General features: G+C 55.6%; 4 protein-coding genes across 4 annotated transcripts; all 4 read left to right on the top strand.

Annotated features, from left to right (window-relative positions):
• The first annotated feature begins 1,815 nt into the window (after nt 1-1,815).
• On the top strand, nt 1,816-5,461 carry LOC129493401 (putative protein FAM90A26). Its single transcript, XM_055299573.2, has 4 exons — nt 1,816-1,938; nt 2,438-2,637; nt 3,095-3,203; nt 3,869-5,461. The coding sequence occupies exons 1-4, from the start codon at nt 1,816-1,818 to the stop codon at nt 4,829-4,831; spliced, it is 1,395 nt and encodes a 464-aa protein (XP_055155548.1). The 3' UTR covers nt 4,832-5,461.
• Nucleotides 5,462-8,455: 2,994 nt separating this feature from the next.
• Nucleotides 8,456-12,101, top strand: LOC129493402 (putative protein FAM90A26). The gene is made up of 4 exons (XM_055299574.2): nt 8,456-8,578; nt 9,078-9,277; nt 9,735-9,843; nt 10,509-12,101. Exons 1-4 carry the CDS (start codon nt 8,456-8,458, stop codon nt 11,469-11,471), a joined length of 1,395 nt encoding a protein of 464 aa, XP_055155549.1. The 3' UTR covers nt 11,472-12,101.
• Nucleotides 12,102-15,099: 2,998 nt separating this feature from the next.
• LOC129493392 (putative protein FAM90A26) lies at nt 15,100-18,745 on the top strand. Its single transcript, XM_055299562.2, has 4 exons — nt 15,100-15,222; nt 15,722-15,921; nt 16,379-16,487; nt 17,153-18,745. Exons 1-4 carry the CDS (start codon nt 15,100-15,102, stop codon nt 18,113-18,115), a joined length of 1,395 nt encoding a protein of 464 aa, XP_055155537.1. The 3' UTR covers nt 18,116-18,745.
• A 2,998-nt stretch (nt 18,746-21,743) lies between these two features.
• Nucleotides 21,744-25,389, top strand: LOC129493329 (putative protein FAM90A26). Its single transcript, XM_055299366.2, has 4 exons — nt 21,744-21,866; nt 22,366-22,565; nt 23,023-23,131; nt 23,797-25,389. Exons 1-4 carry the CDS (start codon nt 21,744-21,746, stop codon nt 24,757-24,759), a joined length of 1,395 nt encoding a protein of 464 aa, XP_055155341.1. The 3' UTR covers nt 24,760-25,389.
• Nucleotides 25,390-25,975: the final 586 nt, after the last annotated feature.

The raw sequence follows: 25,975 nt of genomic DNA, 5'->3' as shown, positions 1-25,975 counted from the left end.
GGGACCCAGGGAAGTAGAGCCTCACAGGCGTCCCGGAGACTTTTCAGGCATAATGCCTGGAGTCGCAAGACGAGTTGAAAAGGGAGCCAGGCGCTGAAGGACAAAGCGCTCTTGACTTAGTTCATCTGTGTTTCCCAGTGCAGTCCAACTCACGGTGGTTTCCAAGCGCCTCCTGGAGGAGAAAACACATGAGGGTGTGGTCAGTGTTCTCTGCTGACAGACTTACCGTGGGGAAGAAAGAGAAGCTCTGAAGATGGATCATGGCCGTGACGGCGTGTCCAGGAGAATCTCCTTGATGACACTGAGTCCTACGTCGAGATGTAGTAGACACGGCCCAATTAAAAGGCGTCTATTTTACCACATTTTTTTTTTAACACAAACAAACAAACAAACAAACAAAGAAAAGGCAGTCAAGACGGAAAACGAGACAAGGGTAGACGAACCAGTGTCACACGTCTGACGGGGAACAACTATCCTTCAAAGCTTACAGCTGTACTCGTAGGTTTTAGAATGTCGGCCAAAGGTGAACATGATCTTAGAGTGGGCTGTGCAGACAGACGTCTCCAGGTCATGTGATTGGATTAAGTTAATTGCAATTAAGGTACCTGTAATGGATCAGGTTAGGGTGCGCTCCACGTCCGGAGACCAGAGGCGGTATAAAAGGCAGCCTGGAAAGCAGAGGTCCCTCTCCGCCCCTTCCTCGGTCTTCCTGGATGCTGCATCGCTTCCAGCGGGGCTGCTCCAGCACCTGCCCGTCTGAGCGCCAGCCGAGGAAAGAAAGCTGACCTGTAACTTCAGGTTAGTTTCACTGAACAACTGTTTGTTTCACGTAGTCCCTGAGGGGTGGGGCGGGGTTTGGGGGGGACGAGACGAAGGAGAGTGAAAGAAATCGATCACACTGGGGCTTGCTGATGGGGTAGGATGTATTCTGCTTACTGGTAATTCTTGGAACAGAAAACGAGAAATCATTCCCGTCTCCACGTGTGGGATAAGACCAAGATGGAAATGCGAAAGGAAATGTAATCCAGCGTGCTGAATTGGTGGGGAAATGGGAAAAGAAGTTTGGAAAAAAGGGTGGTTTGCCCTTCAGCCGTGTAAGAAATCGATACGCTATGGCCCCTGTTCACCGTTTGTTTGGACGGGTTCGTGTGGCATGCGTAAAATATCAGCAAAATAAATAAAGAGGGGCTGGAGCTAAAGCCAAAACGATAGAACAGGAAAGACCATCACCTGCTAGTGCGATAGAGAGGAAGAAAACTTCTCCCTATGAATTTGTGTTTGGAAGTTGCCTAATTAGAAATGGCAAGGGTAGGGATTCAAGTTGTGACAGGAAGCCTCCCTTATCCCTGATTTCAAACAGACCTGCCAAAGGGTGCCACACGCCATGCCCTGCGGCTTCCATCATTCTGGCCGTCAAGGGAGATAGAATCATCGTGTCTTCTACCGGCGTGAATCGTGATACACCTCAGTCCAGTCTTCAGAATCAGTGGTTTGTTTGGGGCAGAAAGCTCAGCTCCCCAACCCTAGGCCATGGGCCCTGTGGCAGGCGAGGTTTACACTCGGACTTGGTAATCATGGCAGAGGATCACACAATATCTGAGGGTGTACACAGCACAGTGTGAGCCACAGACTTGACCGACCGGTGGTGAAGTCTCCTCACGACCACAGCGGCAAGGAGTTAGCTGGAGGTTTCCTGTGGGTGTGTGTGAATATCCAGTGTGCTTCACCATCAATATGGGTGTGTTTGTGTGTGTTTCAGGTGACCCAACATTCAACCCCCGAAAAAGGCGGTCATAGAACCCCCAGGAGACGAAGATGTTGGCCCGTCGTGACCCCAAAACTGGCGCCAACAGACTCGGGAGAGCCCAGACCCTCCAGAAGCAGCGGAGGGCCCCAGTTGCGCCAAGGGCTCCCCCGCCCGATGAAGAAGATCCCAGGGTAAGTCTAGCCCTGTATCTCTTGGGAATGGGGGAGGGGTGGGTGTTGGGGCGGGGGGAGGCGGTGTCACAGGGTCCTCAGAGACTGGGTTGGATTCCAAAGGTTTCTGTCACCACCACCCAGGTTGCTTTTCCCATCCGAGGTGGGCGTGGCTTGGGACCTCCTCCCCGGCCCCATAAATCCCTTGAGAGACTCTTGGGGGCAACCTCCCTTTCTACTTAGAATCCTGTGTAGCCACCTTTGGCTGTGTCGTTGACATCGGGGTCACGATCGTGCCCCTTGGTACCTTGAGTCCTTCCTTTTAGAGGTCCTCCGTCACATGGGCTTTGGGAGGGAACATCGTATCCGAACTCTCCCAGCACTTAACGGCCCCCATGCCGGGGTCCCCTCTTTGGAATCCTTATTCAGCTCTGAATTCATAATCCCTCTCAATGTTGACATCGGATGGCTGCCTGTGGCTTCAGCTCACTCACTGACATCACTTCCTTTCCACCCACAGCTCAAGTGCAAAGACTGCGGGGCCTTTGGCCACACGGCCAGAAGTACCAGGTGCCCCATGAAGTGCTGGAAGGCAGCCCTGGTTCCACAGACCTTCGGGAAGAGGGAAGGGAAGGAAAACCTGAAACCGTGGAAGCCCCCGGTGGAGGCGAACCCGGGGCCCTTGAACAAGGATAAAGGAGAGAAGGAAGAGAGACCAAGGTGAGCGGTGGGAGGGGTTTTCACCACTCTTAGAGTACTGCCTCCTAAGGACATGGTGTCTCTGCACCTGCACACCGTGTGCCTTTCCGTCTCCGGGCCAGGGAAGGAACGCTGCAGGAAATAGAGCGCAGCTCCTTGTCCTCCGTTCTTCCACACCCAGGAGCCCCTCTGGCTCTGGTTGATTCGGGGACGGGGAGAGGCGGGGGCGCTTCGTGCAGGTTCCCCATGACAGGGGGAAAAGCAATGGAGTCCAAATCACAGTCCTTAGTTGGGAAGCCTAGAGGGCCACCAGGAGGATGGGAAGGTTGGCAGGTGAGGGAAGGTGCAGAGGCGGAAAGGGCACCAGATGTCCATTTCTGTGTCACGCAACACGGAATGGGCCTGGGCCCCAGGCAGGGTTCTCCCTGTCTCCCGGGGAGAACCAGGGGGCACGGAATGACCTTTTTCTGTTCTGCAGGCAGCAAGACCCGCAGAGGAAGGCTCTCCTCCGGATATTTTCCGTGAAACCTCCAGAGAAGCCGCTGCCAAATCGAAGAGGATCCACGGAATCTTGTGATGATCTGAGGGTGAGTGTCACCCCGGGCCCCTGGTCTTTTTCTCCTCTAGGTCACACTGGTTGATTTCCTTTCAGCTTCCCGGCTGCGGGAGTTAATCGGGGAACCCCTCTTTCTTGCCTTCTTTGGGTCAGTGACTCCACCATCCTTCCAGGTCAGTTGGATTGCAGGTGAAGGCATCTGAGGATGCCTTATTTCCCGTTGCCTTCTTTCTGTCCAATTACGGCAAGCTTGCCAACAACATGTTCCTGGCGGCGTGAGGAAATTCGTCCCTCAGAGGCCCCAAACATGGAGAGGGCTAAACCCAGGAACATGCAGGTTTTCAGAGAACACCTCCTGAGAACCCTTGAGCCACCAACCCGCCTTCAGAAGGGCATTAGTCCCTTCCACTTCAGGGAAGGCTGAGCGGAGGCACTCCGATCCAGTTAATGCCCAAGACATTGTTCTTTTGAACAATGGTGTGCTCGGATCAGCTACACATAGCTCGAGAGCGCATCTTTCATGAGTCTTGTCCTGATCAGCACTCAGGTGGAGGGTCTGTCCCTACTTCCAAGGACCGCCTGTCGATTCTGTATCGAGAATTTCCTGGCGCGTGCCCCTCGTCTTTGGAAGTGGCTGATTTTCGTGTCGGCTCCATGCAGAGGAACTTGTAACGTGTGTGGTTTCCTGTCTTTCAGGTTGCAAGCAGGCCAATGCCGCTCCACACAACCAGTAAGAGGCCACGCGTGGACCCTGTCCTCACTGATGGCTCAGCTACCGAAATGTCTGACAGGGGCTCCGTCTTGGCTTCACTGTCTCCCTTCAGAAAAGCCAGTGTGAGCTACCCCTCTAGTCTTGGACCAAAGGAACGACAGACAGGGGCTGCGGCCCCCATCCCTCAGCCTGCAGTCAGGCACCAGGGCCCGGGGCCTCTCCTCGTGGTGAAGCCGACACACAGCAGCCCGGAGGGTGGCTGCCGAGAAGTTCCCCAGGCTGCCTCGCAAACCCACGGCCTGCTCCAGGCCATCAGCCCCCAGGCACAAGACAGACGTCCCGCGCTGACCTCACAGCCCTGCCCACCAGCCGCCACACGCAGCTTGGGCCTAGGCTCCAATCTCAGCTTCAGGCCAGGAGCCAAGAGACCTGCCCAGGCTCCGCTTCAGGCTTGCCTGAACTTCCCCAAGATACCGAGACTGGGTCCCTTCCAGATCCCCGAAGACGCCATCCAGGGAGGTGAGCTCGGGGCCCCGGACACTCTCCAACCTCCGCCGGCCGCAACCGAACTTGGACCGAGTACGTCGCCCCAGATGGGCAGGAGGACACCCGCCCAGGTGCCCAGCATCGACCGGCAGCCTCCGCACAGCAGACCTTGCCTGCCTACTGCCCAGGCCTGCACCGTGTCCCGTCACCCGGCGGCCAGCCATGACGGGGCCCAGCCTCTCAGAGTGCTCTTCCGGAGACTGGACAATGGATGGTGGAGCTCCAGCCTCCTGACAGCTCCCTCATTTCACTCTCCTGAGAAGCCGGGAGCCTTCCTCGCTCAGAGCCCTCATGTCTCAGAGAAGTCTCAGGGTCCCGGTGTTCGTGTCCCAGCGAGTGTCCTCTATGAGGACCTTCAGGTTTCCTCCTCCTCAGAGGACAGCGATTCTGACCTGGAGTGAGACGGCAGGTGGCAGGGGCTCCTTGGCCTCCCGCTCCCGTGACTTGGAGGGGACTGTGGGACTGAGGAGCGCAGAGCAGCGAGCAGACTCTCTGCGGTGACTCCGAAGCTCCCTGGCTGTGGCGCTTCTGCGGAGGTGGGAGCCCAGGCCAGGCAGGGAGCCGATGCAGGGACTCTGCCTCATTGAATTCTCGTGAGGGACAGTGTAGTTCGCATGGCTCTCCGGAAACGCGCCAGGAAAAGCTTCCGTGCCAGTGATTGGTTGCCTGAGAAACTGGGCGACGCGCAGGAGTCAGACATCTGCTGGGACGTCAATAGGAAACTGGGGAATGACTGTGTTTTTGCTCTCTAGATGACTGAATAAGGGAAAAGTTCGGGAACCCTGAGAGGTGCAGCCCTTCCGCTGCGCCCCGCCCCGAGAGCAGTGTTTGGGACGCTGGGAAGCCTGCTGCGCTGCGCGCTCTCGGGGTCCTTCCTCGGCCTCGAAAACTGGGCTCTGGCATGCCTTTGTCAATGTGTGTGTTTAATGTGCTTGAAGTGAGTAAAATTCTCAAAAAGATGACATATTGTCTTTTGACTCTCATTCCGTGTTTGTGTTTAACTGATCTTCCAAGGGCTTGAAACTTTCTTGACTTGTTAGCTATCCAAATCGTTATGTCTCCGAAACACAGTTGACTGAGGGGACCGCAGGGCTGGGCAGGACCTTTGACATCTTCTACATCCACAGGAGCAAGCAAACCTCAACCCCACTCTACCAACACGCACCTAGTAAAATGCCGCCAGCTGAATCTCACGCACGCTAACACGTGGGGAGGGTTGCTTGCACCACGGGTCCCCATTTGGCTCAAACGCCGACACCAGGTGCGTGGTTCCAATTGCGACGGCCCCCATGAAGTGGCTGCCGGATGTGCGTATGCACCAGGCACACTTTCATTCGCCAAATAGACCCCAGCAAAGCTGAAGTTAACTCCCAGATTCGGGATGTACTTCAGAGGTAAGACATTCATCCCGTCTTCTTTCCGGATGTCTGACACCGGGCCTTTCCACGGTCCTCCCCGCGATCCTAAGAGGAGCTGAGCTAGAGACTCACTGAACGATCTAGGCAGGGCTATCCCATCATGCACAGGCTATCTCCGTTCTCTGACCTGGGAACAACTCTGACCAGGATTCCACATCTAGGAGCCCTGGGAACTGAACGGGATTCCCTGCGGCCCACCAAATGGCTGCTCCCTTTCCGCCGCTCTTGAGGGTCGTCATCTTGCTTATCCAGATCACCTAGAAAGTATCAGTATCCAGAATCAAGAAGATCAACTCTCTGCTCCTCTGACAGCAGAACGAGCAGGACCACGATGAACCAAAGAGCGTGAAAGGAAACGATGTGACCGGAAAGCTCAGAGAACGGCCTACAGGGGGTCGTAAGCTGGGGTTCCAACCTGAATCACGAATAATTCATGAAGCGCAAGTCAAAGGGGACTCGAGTTTCAGCAGGTGCAATTCATCGAACCGGAGGTCGCCGGGGGGCCAACAAGATTGAGAAACTGGGAGTCGGGTGCAGTGTCGAGGGGGACGCGACCGGTTCCAAAGCTCAACCAGACCATGGGGTCACTTGGGCTACAGGAGAAAATGCCCCAGTGTGTCGGTTAAGCATTCCGACTCCTGCCTGTCTCTTCCCGTCCATGGAACATGGAGCCTAACCCGTGCAGGTGCAGATGACCAAGGACAGAATTAGGGGACGTGGCACCAAAGTTCACCGACGTGGGAGTTCCAAAGAAGGTCCGGTGGATCCTCGCAAATCCAGAGAAATGGCAATGGGACCCAGGGAAGTAGAGCCTCACAGGCGTCCCGGAGACTTTTCAGGCATAATGCCTGGAGTCGCAAGACGAGTTGAAAAGGGAGCCAGGCGCTGAAGGACAAAGCGCTCTTGACTTAGTTCATCTGTGTTTCCCAGTGCAGTCCAACTCACGGTGGTTTCCAAGCGCCTCCTGGAGGAGAAAACACATGAGGGTGTGGTCAGTGTTCTCTGCTGACAGACTTACCGTGGGGAAGAAAGAGAAGCTCTGAAGATGGATCATGGCCGTGACGGCGTGTCCAGGAGAATCTCCTTGATGACACTGAGTCCTACGTCGAGATGTAGTAGACACGGCCCAATTAAAAGGCGTCTATTTTACCACATTTTTTTTTTAACACAAACAAACAAACAAACAAACAAAGAAAAGGCAGTCAAGACGGAAAACGAGACAAGGGTAGACGAACCAGTGTCACACGTCTGACGGGGAACAACTATCCTTCAAAGCTTACAGCTGTACTCGTAGGTTTTAGAATGTCGGCCAAAGGTGAACATGATCTTAGAGTGGGCTGTGCAGACAGACGTCTCCAGGTCATGTGATTGGATTAAGTTAATTGCAATTAAGGTACCTGTAATGGATCAGGTTAGGGTGCGCTCCACGTCCGGAGACCAGAGGCGGTATAAAAGGCAGCCTGGAAAGCAGAGGTCCCTCTCCGCCCCTTCCTCGGTCTTCCTGGATGCTGCATCGCTTCCAGCGGGGCTGCTCCAGCACCTGCCCGTCTGAGCGCCAGCCGAGGAAAGAAAGCTGACCTGTAACTTCAGGTTAGTTTCACTGAACAACTGTTTGTTTCACGTAGTCCCTGAGGGGTGGGGCGGGGTTTGGGGGGGACGAGACGAAGGAGAGTGAAAGAAATCGATCACACTGGGGCTTGCTGATGGGGTAGGATGTATTCTGCTTACTGGTAATTCTTGGAACAGAAAACGAGAAATCATTCCCGTCTCCACGTGTGGGATAAGACCAAGATGGAAATGCGAAAGGAAATGTAATCCAGCGTGCTGAATTGGTGGGGAAATGGGAAAAGAAGTTTGGAAAAAAGGGTGGTTTGCCCTTCAGCCGTGTAAGAAATCGATACGCTATGGCCCCTGTTCACCGTTTGTTTGGACGGGTTCGTGTGGCATGCGTAAAATATCAGCAAAATAAATAAAGAGGGGCTGGAGCTAAAGCCAAAACGATAGAACAGGAAAGACCATCACCTGCTAGTGCGATAGAGAGGAAGAAAACTTCTCCCTATGAATTTGTGTTTGGAAGTTGCCTAATTAGAAATGGCAAGGGTAGGGATTCAAGTTGTGACAGGAAGCCTCCCTTATCCCTGATTTCAAACAGACCTGCCAAAGGGTGCCACACGCCATGCCCTGCGGCTTCCATCATTCTGGCCGTCAAGGGAGATAGAATCATCGTGTCTTCTACCGGCGTGAATCGTGATACACCTCAGTCCAGTCTTCAGAATCAGTGGTTTGTTTGGGGCAGAAAGCTCAGCTCCCCAACCCTAGGCCATGGGCCCTGTGGCAGGCGAGGTTTACACTCGGACTTGGTAATCATGGCAGAGGATCACACAATATCTGAGGGTGTACACAGCACAGTGTGAGCCACAGACTTGACCGACCGGTGGTGAAGTCTCCTCACGACCACAGCGGCAAGGAGTTAGCTGGAGGTTTCCTGTGGGTGTGTGTGAATATCCAGTGTGCTTCACCATCAATATGGGTGTGTTTGTGTGTGTTTCAGGTGACCCAACATTCAACCCCCGAAAAAGGCGGTCATAGAACCCCCAGGAGACGAAGATGTTGGCCCGTCGTGACCCCAAAACTGGCGCCAACAGACTCGGGAGAGCCCAGACCCTCCAGAAGCAGCGGAGGGCCCCAGTTGCGCCAAGGGCTCCCCCGCCCGATGAAGAAGATCCCAGGGTAAGTCTAGCCCTGTATCTCTTGGGAATGGGGGAGGGGTGGGTGTTGGGGCGGGGGGAGGCGGTGTCACAGGGTCCTCAGAGACTGGGTTGGATTCCAAAGGTTTCTGTCACCACCACCCAGGTTGCTTTTCCCATCCGAGGTGGGCGTGGCTTGGGACCTCCTCCCCGGCCCCATAAATCCCTTGAGAGACTCTTGGGGGCAACCTCCCTTTCTACTTAGAATCCTGTGTAGCCACCTTTGGCTGTGTCGTTGACATCGGGGTCACGATCGTGCCCCTTGGTACCTTGAGTCCTTCCTTTTAGAGGTCCTCCGTCACATGGGCTTTGGGAGGGAACATCGTATCCGAACTCTCCCAGCACTTAACGGCCCCCATGCCGGGGTCCCCTCTTTGGAATCCTTATTCAGCTCTGAATTCATAATCCCTCTCAATGTTGACATCGGATGGCTGCCTGTGGCTTCAGCTCACTCACTGACATCACTTCCTTTCCACCCACAGCTCAAGTGCAAAGACTGCGGGGCCTTTGGCCACACGGCCAGAAGTACCAGGTGCCCCATGAAGTGCTGGAAGGCAGCCCTGGTTCCACAGACCTTCGGGAAGAGGGAAGGGAAGGAAAACCTGAAACCGTGGAAGCCCCCGGTGGAGGCGAACCCGGGGCCCTTGAACAAGGATAAAGGAGAGAAGGAAGAGAGACCAAGGTGAGCGGTGGGAGGGGTTTTCACCACTCTTAGAGTACTGCCTCCTAAGGACATGGTGTCTCTGCACCTGCACACCGTGTGCCTTTCCGTCTCCGGGCCAGGGAAGGAACGCTGCAGGAAATAGAGCGCAGCTCCTTGTCCTCCGTTCTTCCACACCCAGGAGCCCCTCTGGCTCTGGTTGATTCGGGGACGGGGAGAGGCGGGGGCGCTTCGTGCAGGTTCCCCATGACAGGGGGAAAAGCAATGGAGTCCAAATCACAGTCCTTAGTTGGGAAGCCTAGAGGGCCACCAGGAGGATGGGAAGGTTGGCAGGTGAGGGAAGGTGCAGAGGCGGAAAGGGCACCAGATGTCCATTTCTGTGTCACGCAACACGGAATGGGCCTGGGCCCCAGGCAGGGTTCTCCCTGTCTCCCGGGGAGAACCAGGGGGCACGGAATGACCTTTTTCTGTTCTGCAGGCAGCAAGACCCGCAGAGGAAGGCTCTCCTCCGGATATTTTCCGTGAAACCTCCAGAGAAGCCGCTGCCAAATCGAAGAGGATCCACGGAATCTTGTGATGATCTGAGGGTGAGTGTCACCCCGGGCCCCTGGTCTTTTTCTCCTCTAGGTCACACTGGTTGATTTCCTTTCAGCTTCCCGGCTGCGGGAGTTAATCGGGGAACCCCTCTTTCTTGCCTTCTTTGGGTCAGTGACTCCACCATCCTTCCAGGTCAGTTGGATTGCAGGTGAAGGCATCTGAGGATGCCTTATTTCCCGTTGCCTTCTTTCTGTCCAATTACGGCAAGCTTGCCAACAACATGTTCCTGGCGGCGTGAGGAAATTCGTCCCTCAGAGGCCCCAAACATGGAGAGGGCTAAACCCAGGAACATGCAGGTTTTCAGAGAACACCTCCTGAGAACCCTTGAGCCACCAACCCGCCTTCAGAAGGGCATTAGTCCCTTCCACTTCAGGGAAGGCTGAGCGGAGGCACTCCGATCCAGTTAATGCCCAAGACATTGTTCTTTTGAACAATGGTGTGCTCGGATCAGCTACACATAGCTCGAGAGCGCATCTTTCATGAGTCTTGTCCTGATCAGCACTCAGGTGGAGGGTCTGTCCCTACTTCCAAGGACCGCCTGTCGATTCTGTATCGAGAATTTCCTGGCGCGTGCCCCTCGTCTTTGGAAGTGGCTGATTTTCGTGTCGGCTCCATGCAGAGGAACTTGTAACGTGTGTGGTTTCCTGTCTTTCAGGTTGCAAGCAGGCCAATGCCGCTCCACACAACCAGTAAGAGGCCACGCGTGGACCCTGTCCTCACTGATGGCTCAGCTACCGAAATGTCTGACAGGGGCTCCGTCTTGGCTTCACTGTCTCCCTTCAGAAAAGCCAGTGTGAGCTACCCCTCTAGTCTTGGACCAAAGGAACGACAGACAGGGGCTGCGGCCCCCATCCCTCAGCCTGCAGTCAGGCACCAGGGCCCGGGGCCTCTCCTCGTGGTGAAGCCGACACACAGCAGCCCGGAGGGTGGCTGCCGAGAAGTTCCCCAGGCTGCCTCGCAAACCCACGGCCTGCTCCAGGCCATCAGCCCCCAGGCACAAGACAGACGTCCCGCGCTGACCTCACAGCCCTGCCCACCAGCCGCCACACGCAGCTTGGGCCTAGGCTCCAATCTCAGCTTCAGGCCAGGAGCCAAGAGACCTGCCCAGGCTCCGCTTCAGGCTTGCCTGAACTTCCCCAAGATACCGAGACTGGGTCCCTTCCAGATCCCCGAAGACGCCATCCAGGGAGGTGAGCTCGGGGCCCCGGACACTCTCCAACCTCCGCCGGCCGCAACCGAACTTGGACCGAGTACGTCGCCCCAGATGGGCAGGAGGACACCCGCCCAGGTGCCCAGCATCGACCGGCAGCCTCCGCACAGCAGACCTTGCCTGCCTACTGCCCAGGCCTGCACCGTGTCCCGTCACCCGGCGGCCAGCCATGACGGGGCCCAGCCTCTCAGAGTGCTCTTCCGGAGACTGGACAATGGATGGTGGAGCTCCAGCCTCCTGACAGCTCCCTCATTTCACTCTCCTGAGAAGCCGGGAGCCTTCCTCGCTCAGAGCCCTCATGTCTCAGAGAAGTCTCAGGGTCCCGGTGTTCGTGTCCCAGCGAGTGTCCTCTATGAGGACCTTCAGGTTTCCTCCTCCTCAGAGGACAGCGATTCTGACCTGGAGTGAGACGGCAGGTGGCAGGGGCTCCTTGGCCTCCCGCTCCCGTGACTTGGAGGGGACTGTGGGACTGAGGAGCGCAGAGCAGCGAGCAGACTCTCTGCGGTGACTCCGAAGCTCCCTGGCTGTGGCGCTTCTGCGGAGGTGGGAGCCCAGGCCAGGCAGGGAGCCGATGCAGGGACTCTGCCTCATTGAATTCTCGTGAGGGACAGTGTAGTTCGCATGGCTCTCCGGAAACGCGCCAGGAAAAGCTTCCGTGCCAGTGATTGGTTGCCTGAGAAACTGGGCGACGCGCAGGAGTCAGACATCTGCTGGGACGTCAATAGGAAACTGGGGAATGACTGTGTTTTTGCTCTCTAGATGACTGAATAAGGGAAAAGTTCGGGAACCCTGAGAGGTGCAGCCCTTCCGCTGCGCCCCGCCCCGAGAGCAGTGTTTGGGACGCTGGGAAGCCTGCTGCGCTGCGCGCTCTCGGGGTCCTTCCTCGGCCTCGAAAACTGGGCTCTGGCATGCCTTTGTCAATGTGTGTGTTTAATGTGCTTGAAGTGAGTAAAATTCTCAAAAAGATGACATATTGTCTTTTGACTCTCATTCCGTGTTTGTGTTTAACTGATCTTCCAAGGGCTTGAAACTTTCTTGACTTGTTAGCTATCCAAATCGTTATGTCTCCGAAACACAGTTGACTGAGGGGACCGCAGGGCTGGGCAGGACCTTTGACATCTTCTACATCCACAGGAGCAAGCAAACCTCAACCCCACTCTACCAACACGCACCTAGTAAAATGCCGCCAGCTGAATCTCACGCACGCTAACACGTGGGGAGGGTTGCTTGCACCACGGGTCCCCATTTGGCTCAAACGCCGACACCAGGTGCGTGGTTCCAATTGCGACGGCCCCCATGAAGTGGCTGCCGGATGTGCGTATGCACCAGGCACACTTTCATTCGCCAAATAGACCCCAGCAAAGCTGAAGTTAACTCCCAGATTCGGGATGTACTTCAGAGGTAAGACATTCATCCCGTCTTCTTTCCGGATGTCTGACACCGGGCCTTTCCACGGTCCTCCCCGCGATCCTAAGAGGAGCTGAGCTAGAGACTCACTGAACGATCTAGGCAGGGCTATCCCATCATGCACAGGCTATCTCCGTTCTCTGACCTGGGAACAACTCTGACCAGGATTCCACATCTAGGAGCCCTGGGAACTGAACGGGATTCCCTGCGGCCCACCAAATGGCTGCTCCCTTTCCGCCGCTCTTGAGGGTCGTCATCTTGCTTATCCAGATCACCTAGAAAGTATCAGTATCCAGAATCAAGAAGATCAACTCTCTGCTCCTCTGACAGCAGAACGAGCAGGACCACGATGAACCAAAGAGCGTGAAAGGAAACGATGTGACCGGAAAGCTCAGAGAACGGCCTACAGGGGGTCGTAAGCTGGGGTTCCAACCTGAATCACGAATAATTCATGAAGCGCAAGTCAAAGGGGACTCGAGTTTCAGCAGGTGCAATTCATCGAACCGGAGGTCGCCGGGGGGCCAACAAGATTGAGAAACTGGGAGTCGGGTGCAGTGTCGAGGGGGACGCGACCGGTTCCAAAGCTCAACCAGACCATGGGGTCACTTGGGCTACAGGAGAAAATGCCCCAGTGTGTCGGTTAAGCATTCCGACTCCTGCCTGTCTCTTCCCGTCCATGGAACATGGAGCCTAACCCGTGCAGGTGCAGATGACCAAGGACAGAATTAGGGGACGTGGCACCAAAGTTCACCGACGTGGGAGTTCCAAAGAAGGTCCGGTGGATCCTCGCAAATCCAGAGAAATGGCAATGGGACCCAGGGAAGTAGAGCCTCACAGGCGTCCCGGAGACTTTTCAGGCATAATGCCTGGAGTCGCAAGACGAGTTGAAAAGGGAGCCAGGCGCTGAAGGACAAAGCGGTCTTGACTTAGTTCATCTGTGTTTCCCAGTGCAGTCCAACTCACGGTGGTTTCCAAGCGCCTCCTGGAGGAGAAAACACATGAGGGTGTGGTCAGTGTTCTCTGCTGACAGACTTACCGTGGGGAAGAAAGAGAAGCTCTGAAGATGGATCATGGCCGTGACGGCGTGTCCAGGAGAATCTCCTTGATGACACTGAGTCCTACGTCGAGATGTAGTAGACACGGCCCAATTAAAAGGCGTCTATTTTACCACATTTTTTTTTTAACACAAACAAACAAACAAACAAACAAACAAAGAAAAGGCAGTCAAGACGGAAAACGAGACAAGGGTAGACGAACCAGTGTCACACGTCTGACGGGGAACAACTATCCTTCAAAGCTTACAGCTGTACTCGTAGGTTTTAGAATGTCGGCCAAAGGTGAACATGATCTTAGAGTGGGCTGTGCAGACAGACGTCTCCAGGTCATGTGATTGGATTAAGTTAATTGCAATTAAGGTACCTGTAATGGATCAGGTTAGGGTGCGCTCCACGTCCGGAGACCAGAGGCGGTATAAAAGGCAGCCTGGAAAGCAGAGGTCCCTCTCCGCCCCTTCCTCGGTCTTCCTGGATGCTGCATCGCTTCCAGCGGGGCTGCTCCAGCACCTGCCCGTCTGAGCGCCAGCCGAGGAAAGAAAGCTGACCTGTAACTTCAGGTTAGTTTCACTGAACAACTGTTTGTTTCACGTAGTCCCTGAGGGGTGGGGCGGGGTTTGGGGGGGACGAGACGAAGGAGAGTGAAAGAAATCGATCACACTGGGGCTTGCTGATGGGGTAGGATGTATTCTGCTTACTGGTAATTCTTGGAACAGAAAACGAGAAATCATTCCCGTCTCCACGTGTGGGATAAGACCAAGATGGAAATGCGAAAGGAAATGTAATCCAGCGTGCTGAATTGGTGGGGAAATGGGAAAAGAAGTTTGGAAAAAAGGGTGGTTTGCCCTTCAGCCGTGTAAGAAATCGATACGCTATGGCCCCTGTTCACCGTTTGTTTGGACGGGTTCGTGTGGCATGCGTAAAATATCAGCAAAATAAATAAAGAGGGGCTGGAGCTAAAGCCAAAACGATAGAACAGGAAAGACCATCACCTGCTAGTGCGATAGAGAGGAAGAAAACTTCTCCCTATGAATTTGTGTTTGGAAGTTGCCTAATTAGAAATGGCAAGGGTAGGGATTCAAGTTGTGACAGGAAGCCTCCCTTATCCCTGATTTCAAACAGACCTGCCAAAGGGTGCCACACGCCATGCCCTGCGGCTTCCATCATTCTGGCCGTCAAGGGAGATAGAATCATCGTGTCTTCTACCGGCGTGAATCGTGATACACCTCAGTCCAGTCTTCAGAATCAGTGGTTTGTTTGGGGCAGAAAGCTCAGCTCCCCAACCCTAGGCCATGGGCCCTGTGGCAGGCGAGGTTTACACTCGGACTTGGTAATCATGGCAGAGGATCACACAATATCTGAGGGTGTACACAGCACAGTGTGAGCCACAGACTTGACCGACCGGTGGTGAAGTCTCCTCACGACCACAGCGGCAAGGAGTTAGCTGGAGGTTTCCTGTGGGTGTGTGTGAATATCCAGTGTGCTTCACCATCAATATGGGTGTGTTTGTGTGTGTTTCAGGTGACCCAACATTCAACCCCCGAAAAAGGCGGTCATAGAACCCCCAGGAGACGAAGATGTTGGCCCGTCGTGACCCCAAAACTGGCGCCAACAGACTCGGGAGAGCCCAGACCCTCCAGAAGCAGCGGAGGGCCCCAGTTGCGCCAAGGGCTCCCCCGCCCGATGAAGAAGATCCCAGGGTAAGTCTAGCCCTGTATCTCTTGGGAATGGGGGAGGGGTGGGTGTTGGGGCGGGGGGAGGCGGTGTCACAGGGTCCTCAGAGACTGGGTTGGATTCCAAAGGTTTCTGTCACCACCACCCAGGTTGCTTTTCCCATCCGAGGTGGGCGTGGCTTGGGACCTCCTCCCCGGCCCCATAAATCCCTTGAGAGACTCTTGGGGGCAACCTCCCTTTCTACTTAGAATCCTGTGTAGCCACCTTTGGCTGTGTCGTTGACATCGGGGTCACGATCGTGCCCCTTGGTACCTTGAGTCCTTCCTTTTAGAGGTCCTCCGTCACATGGGCTTTGGGAGGGAACATCGTATCCGAACTCTCCCAGCACTTAACGGCCCCCATGCCGGGGTCCCCTCTTTGGAATCCTTATTCAGCTCTGAATTCATAATCCCTCTCAATGTTGACATCGGATGGCTGCCTGTGGCTTCAGCTCACTCACTGACATCACTTCCTTTCCACCCACAGCTCAAGTGCAAAGACTGCGGGGCCTTTGGCCACACGGCCAGAAGTACCAGGTGCCCCATGAAGTGCTGGAAGGCAGCCCTGGTTCCACAGACCTTCGGGAAGAGGGAAGGGAAGGAAAACCTGAAACCGTGGAAGCCCCCGGTGGAGGCGAACCCGGGGCCCTTGAACAAGGATAAAGGAGAGAAGGAAGAGAGACCAAGGTGAGCGGTGGGAGGGGTTTTCACCACTCTTAGAGTACTGCCTCCTAAGGACATGGTGTCTCTGCACCTGCACACCGTGTGCCTTTCCGTCTCCGGGCCAGGGAAGGAACGCTGCAGGAAATAGAGCGCAGCTCCTTGTCCTCCGTTCTTCCACACCCAGGAGCCCCTCTGGCTCTGGTTGATTCGGGGACGGGGAGAGGCGGGGGCGCTTCGTGCAGGTTCCCCATGACAGGGGGAAAAGCAATGGAGTCCAAATCACAGTCCTTAGTTGGGAAGCCTAGAGGGCCACCAGGAGGATGGGAAGGTTGGCAGGTGAGGGAAGGTGCAGAGGCGGAAAGGGCACCAGATGTCCATTTCTGTGTCACGCAACACGGAATGGGCCTGGGCCCCAGGCAGGGTTCTCCCTGTCTCCCGGGGAGAACCAGGGGGCACGGAATGACCTTTTTCTGTTCTGCAGGCAGCAAGACCCGCAGAGGAAGGCTCTCCTCCGGATATTTTCCGTGAAACCTCCAGAGAAGCCGCTGCCAAATCGAAGAGGATCCACGGAATCTTGTGATGATCTGAGGGTGAGTGTCACCCCGGGCCCCTGGTCTTTTTCTCCTCTAGGTCACACTGGTTGATTTCCTTTCAGCTTCCCGGCTGCGGGAGTTAATCGGGGAACCCCTCTTTCTTGCCTTCTTTGGGTCAGTGACTCCACCATCCTTCCAGGTCAGTTGGATTGCAGGTGAAGGCATCTGAGGATGCCTTATTTCCCGTTGCCTTCTTTCTGTCCAATTACGGCAAGCTTGCCAACAACATGTTCCTGGCGGCGTGAGGAAATTCGTCCCTCAGAGGCCCCAAACATGGAGAGGGCTAAACCCAGGAACATGCAGGTTTTCAGAGAACACCTCCTGAGAACCCTTGAGCCACCAACCCGCCTTCAGAAGGGCATTAGTCCCTTCCACTTCAGGGAAGGCTGAGCGGAGGCACTCCGATCCAGTTAATGCCCAAGACATTGTTCTTTTGAACAATGGTGTGCTCGGATCAGCTACACATAGCTCGAGAGCGCATCTTTCATGAGTCTTGTCCTGATCAGCACTCAGGTGGAGGGTCTGTCCCTACTTCCAAGGACCGCCTGTCGATTCTGTATCGAGAATTTCCTGGCGCGTGCCCCTCGTCTTTGGAAGTGGCTGATTTTCGTGTCGGCTCCATGCAGAGGAACTTGTAACGTGTGTGGTTTCCTGTCTTTCAGGTTGCAAGCAGGCCAATGCCGCTCCACACAACCAGTAAGAGGCCACGCGTGGACCCTGTCCTCACTGATGGCTCAGCTACCGAAATGTCTGACAGGGGCTCCGTCTTGGCTTCACTGTCTCCCTTCAGAAAAGCCAGTGTGAGCTACCCCTCTAGTCTTGGACCAAAGGAACGACAGACAGGGGCTGCGGCCCCCATCCCTCAGCCTGCAGTCAGGCACCAGGGCCCGGGGCCTCTCCTCGTGGTGAAGCCGACACACAGCAGCCCGGAGGGTGGCTGCCGAGAAGTTCCCCAGGCTGCCTCGCAAACCCACGGCCTGCTCCAGGCCATCAGCCCCCAGGCACAAGACAGACGTCCCGCGCTGACCTCACAGCCCTGCCCACCAGCCGCCACACGCAGCTTGGGCCTAGGCTCCAATCTCAGCTTCAGGCCAGGAGCCAAGAGACCTGCCCAGGCTCCGCTTCAGGCTTGCCTGAACTTCCCCAAGATACCGAGACTGGGTCCCTTCCAGATCCCCGAAGACGCCATCCAGGGAGGTGAGCTCGGGGCCCCGGACACTCTCCAACCTCCGCCGGCCGCAACCGAACTTGGACCGAGTACGTCGCCCCAGATGGGCAGGAGGACACCCGCCCAGGTGCCCAGCATCGACCGGCAGCCTCCGCACAGCAGACCTTGCCTGCCTACTGCCCAGGCCTGCACCGTGTCCCGTCACCCGGCGGCCAGCCATGACGGGGCCCAGCCTCTCAGAGTGCTCTTCCGGAGACTGGACAATGGATGGTGGAGCTCCAGCCTCCTGACAGCTCCCTCATTTCACTCTCCTGAGAAGCCGGGAGCCTTCCTCGCTCAGAGCCCTCATGTCTCAGAGAAGTCTCAGGGTCCCGGTGTTCGTGTCCCAGCGAGTGTCCTCTATGAGGACCTTCAGGTTTCCTCCTCCTCAGAGGACAGCGATTCTGACCTGGAGTGAGACGGCAGGTGGCAGGGGCTCCTTGGCCTCCCGCTCCCGTGACTTGGAGGGGACTGTGGGACTGAGGAGCGCAGAGCAGCGAGCAGACTCTCTGCGGTGACTCCGAAGCTCCCTGGCTGTGGCGCTTCTGCGGAGGTGGGAGCCCAGGCCAGGCAGGGAGCCGATGCAGGGACTCTGCCTCATTGAATTCTCGTGAGGGACAGTGTAGTTCGCATGGCTCTCCGGAAACGCGCCAGGAAAAGCTTCCGTGCCAGTGATTGGTTGCCTGAGAAACTGGGCGACGCGCAGGAGTCAGACATCTGCTGGGACGTCAATAGGAAACTGGGGAATGACTGTGTTTTTGCTCTCTAGATGACTGAATAAGGGAAAAGTTCGGGAACCCTGAGAGGTGCAGCCCTTCCGCTGCGCCCCGCCCCGAGAGCAGTGTTTGGGACGCTGGGAAGCCTGCTGCGCTGCGCGCTCTCGGGGTCCTTCCTCGGCCTCGAAAACTGGGCTCTGGCATGCCTTTGTCAATGTGTGTGTTTAATGTGCTTGAAGTGAGTAAAATTCTCAAAAAGATGACATATTGTCTTTTGACTCTCATTCCGTGTTTGTGTTTAACTGATCTTCCAAGGGCTTGAAACTTTCTTGACTTGTTAGCTATCCAAATCGTTATGTCTCCGAAACACAGTTGACTGAGGGGACCGCAGGGCTGGGCAGGACCTTTGACATCTTCTACATCCACAGGAGCAAGCAAACCTCAACCCCACTCTACCAACACGCACCTAGTAAAATGCCGCCAGCTGAATCTCACGCACGCTAACACGTGGGGAGGGTTGCTTGCACCACGGGTCCCCATTTGGCTCAAACGCCGACACCAGGTGCGTGGTTCCAATTGCGACGGCCCCCATGAAGTGGCTGCCGGATGTGCGTATGCACCAGGCACACTTTCATTCGCCAAATAGACCCCAGCAAAGCTGAAGTTAACTCCCAGATTCGGGATGTACTTCAGAGGTAAGACATTCATCCCGTCTTCTTTCCGGATGTCTGACACCGGGCCTTTCCACGGTCCTCCCCGCGATCCTAAGAGTAGCTGAGCTAGAGACTCACTGAACGATCTAGGCAGGGCTATCCCATCATGCACAGGCTATCTCCATTCTCTGGCCTGGGAACAACTCTGACCAGGATTCCACATCTAGGAGCCCTGGGAACTGAGCGGGATTCCCTGCGGCCCACCAAATGGCTGCTCCCTTTCCGCCGCTCTTGAGGGTCGTCATCTTGCTTATCCAGATCACCTAGAAAGTATCAGTATCCAGAATCAAGAAGATCAACTCTCTGCTCCTCTGACAGCAGAACGAGCAGGACCACGATGAACCAAAGAGCGTGAAAGGAAACGATGTGACCGGAAAGCTCAGAGAACGGCCTACAGGGGGTCGTAAGCTGGGGTTCCAACCTGAATCACGAATAATTAACGAAGCGCAAGTCAAAGGGGACTCGAGTTTCAGCAGGTGCAATTCATCGAACCGGAGGTCGCCGGGGGGCCAACAAGATTGAGAAACTGGGAGTCGGGTGCAGTGTCGAGGGGGACGCGACCGGTTCCAAAGCTCAACCAGACCATGGGGTCACTTGGGCTACAGGAGAAAATGCCCCAGTGTGTCGGTTAAGCATTCCGACTCCTGCCTGTCTCTTCCCGTCCATGGAACATGGAGCCTAACCCGTGCAGGTGCAGATGACCAAGGACAGAATTAGGGGACGTGGCACCAAAGTTCACCGACGTGGGAGTTCCAAAGAAGGTCCGGTGGATCCTCGCAAATCCAGAGAAATGGCAATGGGACCCAGGGAAGTAGAGCCTCACAGGCGTCCCGGAGACTTTTCAGGCATAATGCCTGGAGTCGCAAGACGAGTTGAAAAGGGAGCCAGGCGCTGAAGGACAAAGCGCTCTTGACTTAGTTCATCTGTGTTTCCCAGTGCAGTCCAACTCACGGTGGTTTCCAAGCGCCTCCTGGAGGAGAAAACACATGAGGGTGTGGTCAGTGTTCTCTGCTGACAGACTTACCGTGGGGAAGAAAGAGAAGCTCTGAAGATGGATCATGGCCGTGACGGCGTGTCCAGGAGAATCTCCTTGATGACACTGAGTCCTACGTCGAGATGTAGTAGACACGGCCCAATTAAAAGGCGTCTATTTTACCACATTTTTTTTTTAACACAAACAAACAAACAAACAAACAAACAAAGAAAAGGCAGTCAAGACGGAAAACGAGACAAGGGTAGACGAACCAGTGTCACACGTCTGACGGGGAACAACTATCCTTCAAAGCTTACAGCTGTACTCGTAGGTTTTAGAATGTCGGCCAAAGGTGAACATGATCTTAGAGTGGGCTGTGCAGACAGACGTCTCCAGGTCATGTGATTGGATTAAGTTAATTGCAATTAAGGTACCTGTAATGGATCAGGTTAGGGTGCGCTCCACGTCCGGAGACCAGAGGCGGTATAAAAGGCAGCCTGGAAAGCAGAGGTCCCTCTCCGCCCCTTCCTCGGTCTTCCTGGATGCTGCATCGCTTCCAGCGGGGCTGCTCCAGCACCTGCCCGTCTGAGCGCCAGCCGAGGAAAGAAAGCTGACCTGTAACTTCAGGTTAGTTTCACTGAACAACTGTTTGTTTCACGTAGTCCCTGAGGGGTGGGGCGGGGTTTGGGGGGGAAGAGACGAAGGAGAGTGAAAGAAATCGATCACACTGGGGCTTGCTGATGGGGTAGGATGTATTCTGCTTACTGGTAATTCTTGGAACAGAAAACGAGAAATCATTCCCGTCTCCACGTGTGGGATAAGACCAAGATGGAAATGCGAAAGGAAATGTAATCCAGCGTGCTGAATTGGTGGGGAAATGGGAAAAGAAGTTTGGAAAAAAGGGTGGTTTGCCCTTCAGCCGTGTAAGAAATCGATACGCTATGGCCCCTGTTCACCGTTTGTTTGGACGGGTTCGTGTGGCATGCGTAAAATATCAGCAAAATAAATAAAGAGGGGCTGGAGCTAAAGCCAAAACGATAGAACAGGAAAGACCATCACCTGCTAGTGCGATAGAGAGGAAGAAAACTTCTCCCTATGAATTTGTGTTTGGAAGTTGCCTAATTAGAAATGGCAAGGGTAGGGATTCAAGTTGTGACAGGAAGCCTCCCTTATCCCTGATTTCAAACAGACCTGCCAAAGGGTGCCACACGCCATGCCCTGCGGCTTCCATCATTCTGGCCGTCAAGGGAGATAGAATCATCGTGTCTTCTACCGGCGTGAATCGTGATACACCTCAGTCCAGTCTTCAGAATCAGTGGTTTGTTTGGGGCAGAAAGCTCAGCTCCCCAACCCTAGGCCATGGGCCCTGTGGCAGGCGAGGTTTACACTCGGACTTGGTAATCATGGCAGAGGATCACACAATATCTGAGGGTGTACACAGCACAGTGTGAGCCACAGACTTGACCGACCGGTGGTGAAGTCTCCTCACGACCACAGCGGCAAGGAGTTAGCTGGAGGTTTCCTGTGGGTGTGTGTGAATATCCAGTGTGCTTCACCATCAATATGGGTGTGTTTGTGTGTGTTTCAGGTGACCCAACATTCAACCCCCGAAAAAGGCGGTCATAGAACCCCCAGGAGACGAAGATGTTGGCCCGTCGTGACCCCAAAACTGGCGCCAACAGACTCGGGAGAGCCCAGACCCTCCAGAAGCAGCGGAGGGCCCCAGTTGCGCCAAGGGCTCCCCCGCCCGATGAAGAAGATCCCAGGGTAAGTCTAGCCCTGTATCTCTTGGGAATGGGGGAGGGGTGGGTGTTGGGGCGGGGGGAGGCGGTGTCACAGGGTCCTCAGAGACTGGGTTGGATTCCAAAGGTTTCTGTCACCACCACCCAGGTTGCTTTTCCCATCCGAGGTGGGCGTGGCTTGGGACCTCCTCCCCGGCCCCATACATCCCTTGAGAGACTCTTGGGGGCAACCTCCCTTTCTACTTAGAATCCTGTGTAGCCACCTTTGGCTGTGTCGTTGACATCGGGGTCACGATCGTGCCCCTTGGTACCTTGAGTCCTTCCTTTTAGAGGTCCTCCGTCACATGGGCTTTGGGAGGGAACATCGTATCCGAACTCTCCCAGCACTTAACGGCCCCCATGCCGGGGTCCCCTCTTTGGAATCCTTATTCAGCTCTGAATTCATAATCCCTCTCAATGTTGACATCGGATGGCTGCCTGTGGCTTCAGCTCACTCACTGACATCACTTCCTTTCCACCCACAGCTCAAGTGCAAAGACTGCGGGGCCTTTGGCCACACGGCCAGAAGTACCAGGTGCCCCATGAAGTGCTGGAAGGCAGCCCTGGTTCCACAGACCTTCGGGAAGAGGGAAGGGAAGGAAAACCTGAAACCGTGGAAGCCCCCGGTGGAGGCGAACCCGGGGCCCTTGAACAAGGATAAAGGAGAGAAGGAAGAGAGACCAAGGTGAGCGGTGGGAGGGGTTTTCACCACTCTTAGAGTACTGCCTCCTAAGGACATGGTGTCTCTGCACCTGCACACCGTGTGCCTTTCCGTCTCCGGGCCAGGGAAGGAACGCTGCAGGAAATAGAGCGCAGCTCCTTGTCCTCCGTTCTTCCACACCCAGGAGCCCCTCTGGCTCTGGTTGATTCGGGGACGGGGAGAGGCGGGGGCGCTTCGTGCAGGTTCCCCATGACAGGGGGAAAAGCAATGGAGTCCAAATCACAGTCCTTAGTTGGGAAGCCTAGAGGGCCACCAGGAGGATGGGAAGGTTGGCAGGTGAGGGAAGGTGCAGAGGCGGAAAGGGCACCAGATGTCCATTTCTGTGTCACGCAACACGGAATGGGCCTGGGCCCCAGGCAGGGTTCTCCCTGTCTCCCGGGGAGAACCAGGGGGCACGGAATGACCTTTTTCTGTTCTGCAGGCAGCAAGACCCGCAGAGGAAGGCTCTCCTCCGGATATTTTCCGTGAAACCTCCAGAGAAGCCGCTGCCAAATCGAAGAGGATCCACGGAATCTTGTGATGATCTGAGGGTGAGTGTCACCCCGGGCCCCTGGTCTTTTTCTCCTCTAGGTCACACTGGTTGATTTCCTTTCAGCTTCCCGGCTGCGGGAGTTAATCGGGGAACCCCTCTTTCTTGCCTTCTTTGGGTCAGTGACTCCACCATCCTTCCAGGTCAGTTGGATTGCAGGTGAAGGCATCTGAGGATGCCTTATTTCCCGTTGCTTTCTTTCTGTCCAATTACGGCAAGCTTGCCAACAACATGTTCCTGGCGGCGTGAGGAAATTCGTCCCTCAGAGGCCCCAAACATGGAGAGGGCTAAACCCAGGAACATGCAGGTTTTCAGAGAACACCTCCTGAGAACCCTTGAGCCACCAACCCGCCTTCAGAAGGGCATTAGTCCCTTCCACTTCAGGGAAGGCTGAGCGGAGGCACTCCGATCCAGTTAATGCCCAAGACATTGTTCTTTTGAACAATGGTGTGCTCGGATCAGCTACACATAGCTCGAGAGCGCATCTTTCATGAGTCTTGTCCTGATCAGCACTCAGGTGGAGGGTCTGTCCCTACTTCCAAGGACCACCTGTCGATTCTGTATCGAGAATTTCCTGGCGCGTGCCCCTCGTCTTTGGAAGTGGCTGATTTTCGTGTCGGCTCCATGCAGAGGAACTTGTAACGTGTGTGGTTTCCTGTCTTTCAGGTTGCAAGCAGGCCAATGCCGCTCCACACAACCAGTAAGAGGCCACGCGTGGACCCTGTCCTCACTGATGGCTCAGCTACCGAAATGTCTGACAGGGGCTCCGTCTTGGCTTCACTGTCTCCCTTCAGAAAAGCCAGTGTGAGCTACCCCTCTAGTCTTGGACCAAAGGAACGACAGACAGGGGCTGCGGCCCCCATCCCTCAGCCTGCAGTCAGGCACCAGGGCCCGGGGCCTCTCCTCGTGGTGAAGCCGACACACAGCAGCCCGGAGGGTGGCTGCCGAGAAGTTCCCCAGGCTGCCTCGCAAACCCACGGCCTGCTCCAGGCCATCAGCCCCCAGGCACAAGACAGACGTCCCGCGCTGACCTCACAGCCCTGCCCACCAGCCGCCACACGCAGCTTGGGCCTAGGCTCCAATCTCAGCTTCAGGCCAGGAGCCAAGAGACCTGCCCAGGCTCCGCTTCAGGCTTGCCTGAACTTCCCCAAGATACCGAGACTGGGTCCCTTCCAGATCCCCGAAGACGCCATCCAGGGAGGTGAGCTCGGGGCCCCGGACACTCTCCAACCTCCGCCGGCCGCAACCGAACTTGGACCGAGTACGTCGCCCCAGATGGGCAGGAGGACACCCGCCCAGGTGCCCAGCATCGACCGGCAGCCTCCGCACAGCAGACCTTGCCTGCCTACTGCCCAGGCCTGCACCGTGTCCCGTCACCCGGCGGCCAGCCATGACGGGGCCCAGCCTCTCAGAGTGCTCTTCCGGAGACTGGACAATGGATGGTGGAGCTCCAGCCTCCTGACAGCTCCCTCATTTCACTCTCCTGAGAAGCCGGGAGCCTTCCTCGCTCAGAGCCCTCATGTCTCAGAGAAGTCTCAGGGTCCCGGTGTTCGTGTCCCAGCGAGTGTCCTCTATGAGGACCTTCAGGTTTCCTCCTCCTCAGAGGACAGCGATTCTGACCTGGAGTGAGACGGCAGGTGGCAGGGGCTCCTTGGCCTCCCGCTCCCGTGACTTGGAGGGGACTGTGGGACTGAGGAGCGCAGAGCAGCGAGCAGACTCTCTGCGGTGACTCCGAAGCTCCCTGGCTGTGGCGCTTCTGCGGAGGTGGGAGCCCAGGCCAGGCAGGGAGCCGATGCAGGGACTCTGCCTCATTGAATTCTCGTGAGGGACAGTGTAGTTCGCATGGCTCTCCGGAAACGCGCCAGGAAAAGCTTCCGTGCCAGTGATTGGTTGCCTGAGAAACTGGGCGACGCGCAGGAGTCAGACATCTGCTGGGACGTCAATAGGAAACTGGGGAATGACTGTGTTTTTGCTCTCTAGATGACTGAATAAGGGAAAAGTTCGGGAACCCTGAGAGGTGCAGCCCTTCCGCTGCGCCCCGCCCCGAGAGCAGTGTTTGGGACGCTGGGAAGCCTGCTGCGCTGCGCGCTCTCGGGGTCCTTCCTCGGCCTCGAAAACTGGGCTCTGGCATGCCTTTGTCAATGTGTGTGTTTAATGTGCTTGAAGTGAGTAAAATTCTCAAAAAGATGACATATTGTCTTTTGACTCTCATTCCGTGTTTGTGTTTAACTGATCTTCCAAGGGCTTGAAACTTTCTTGACTTGTTAGCTATCCAAATCGTTATGTCTCCGAAACACAGTTGACTGAGGGGACCGCAGGGCTGGGCAGGACCTTTGACATCTTCTACATCCACAGGAGCAAGCAAACCTCAACCCCACTCTACCAACACGCACCTAGTAAAATGCCGCCAGCTGAATCTCACGCACGCTAACACGTGGGGAGGGTTGCTTGCACCACGGGTCCCCATTTGGCTCAAACGCCGACACCAGGTGCGTGGTTCCAATTGCGACGGCCCCCATGAAGTGGCTGCCGGATGTGCGTATGCACCAGGCACACTTTCATTCGCCAAATAGACCCCAGCAAAGCTGAAGTTAACTCCCAGATTCGGGATGTACTTCAGAGGTAAGACATTCATCCCGTCTTCTTTCCGGATGTCTGACACCGGGCCTTTCCACGGTCCTCCCCGCGATCCTAAGAGTAGCTGAGCTAGAGACTCACTGAACGATCTAGGCAGGGCTATCCCATCATGCACAGGCTATCTCCATTCTCTGGCCTGGGAACAACTCTGACCAGGATTCCACATCTAGGAGCCCTGGGAACTGAGCGGGATTCCCTGCGGCCCACC

The sequence above is a fragment of the Symphalangus syndactylus genome, chromosome 11 (genome assembly GCF_028878055.3).
Source record: "Symphalangus syndactylus isolate Jambi chromosome 11, NHGRI_mSymSyn1-v2.1_pri, whole genome shotgun sequence".
Taxonomy (NCBI): Eukaryota; Metazoa; Chordata; class Mammalia; order Primates; family Hylobatidae; genus Symphalangus; species Symphalangus syndactylus.
Note: the sequence above shows the minus strand (reverse complement) of the source record. Positions and strands in the feature narration are given on the sequence as shown.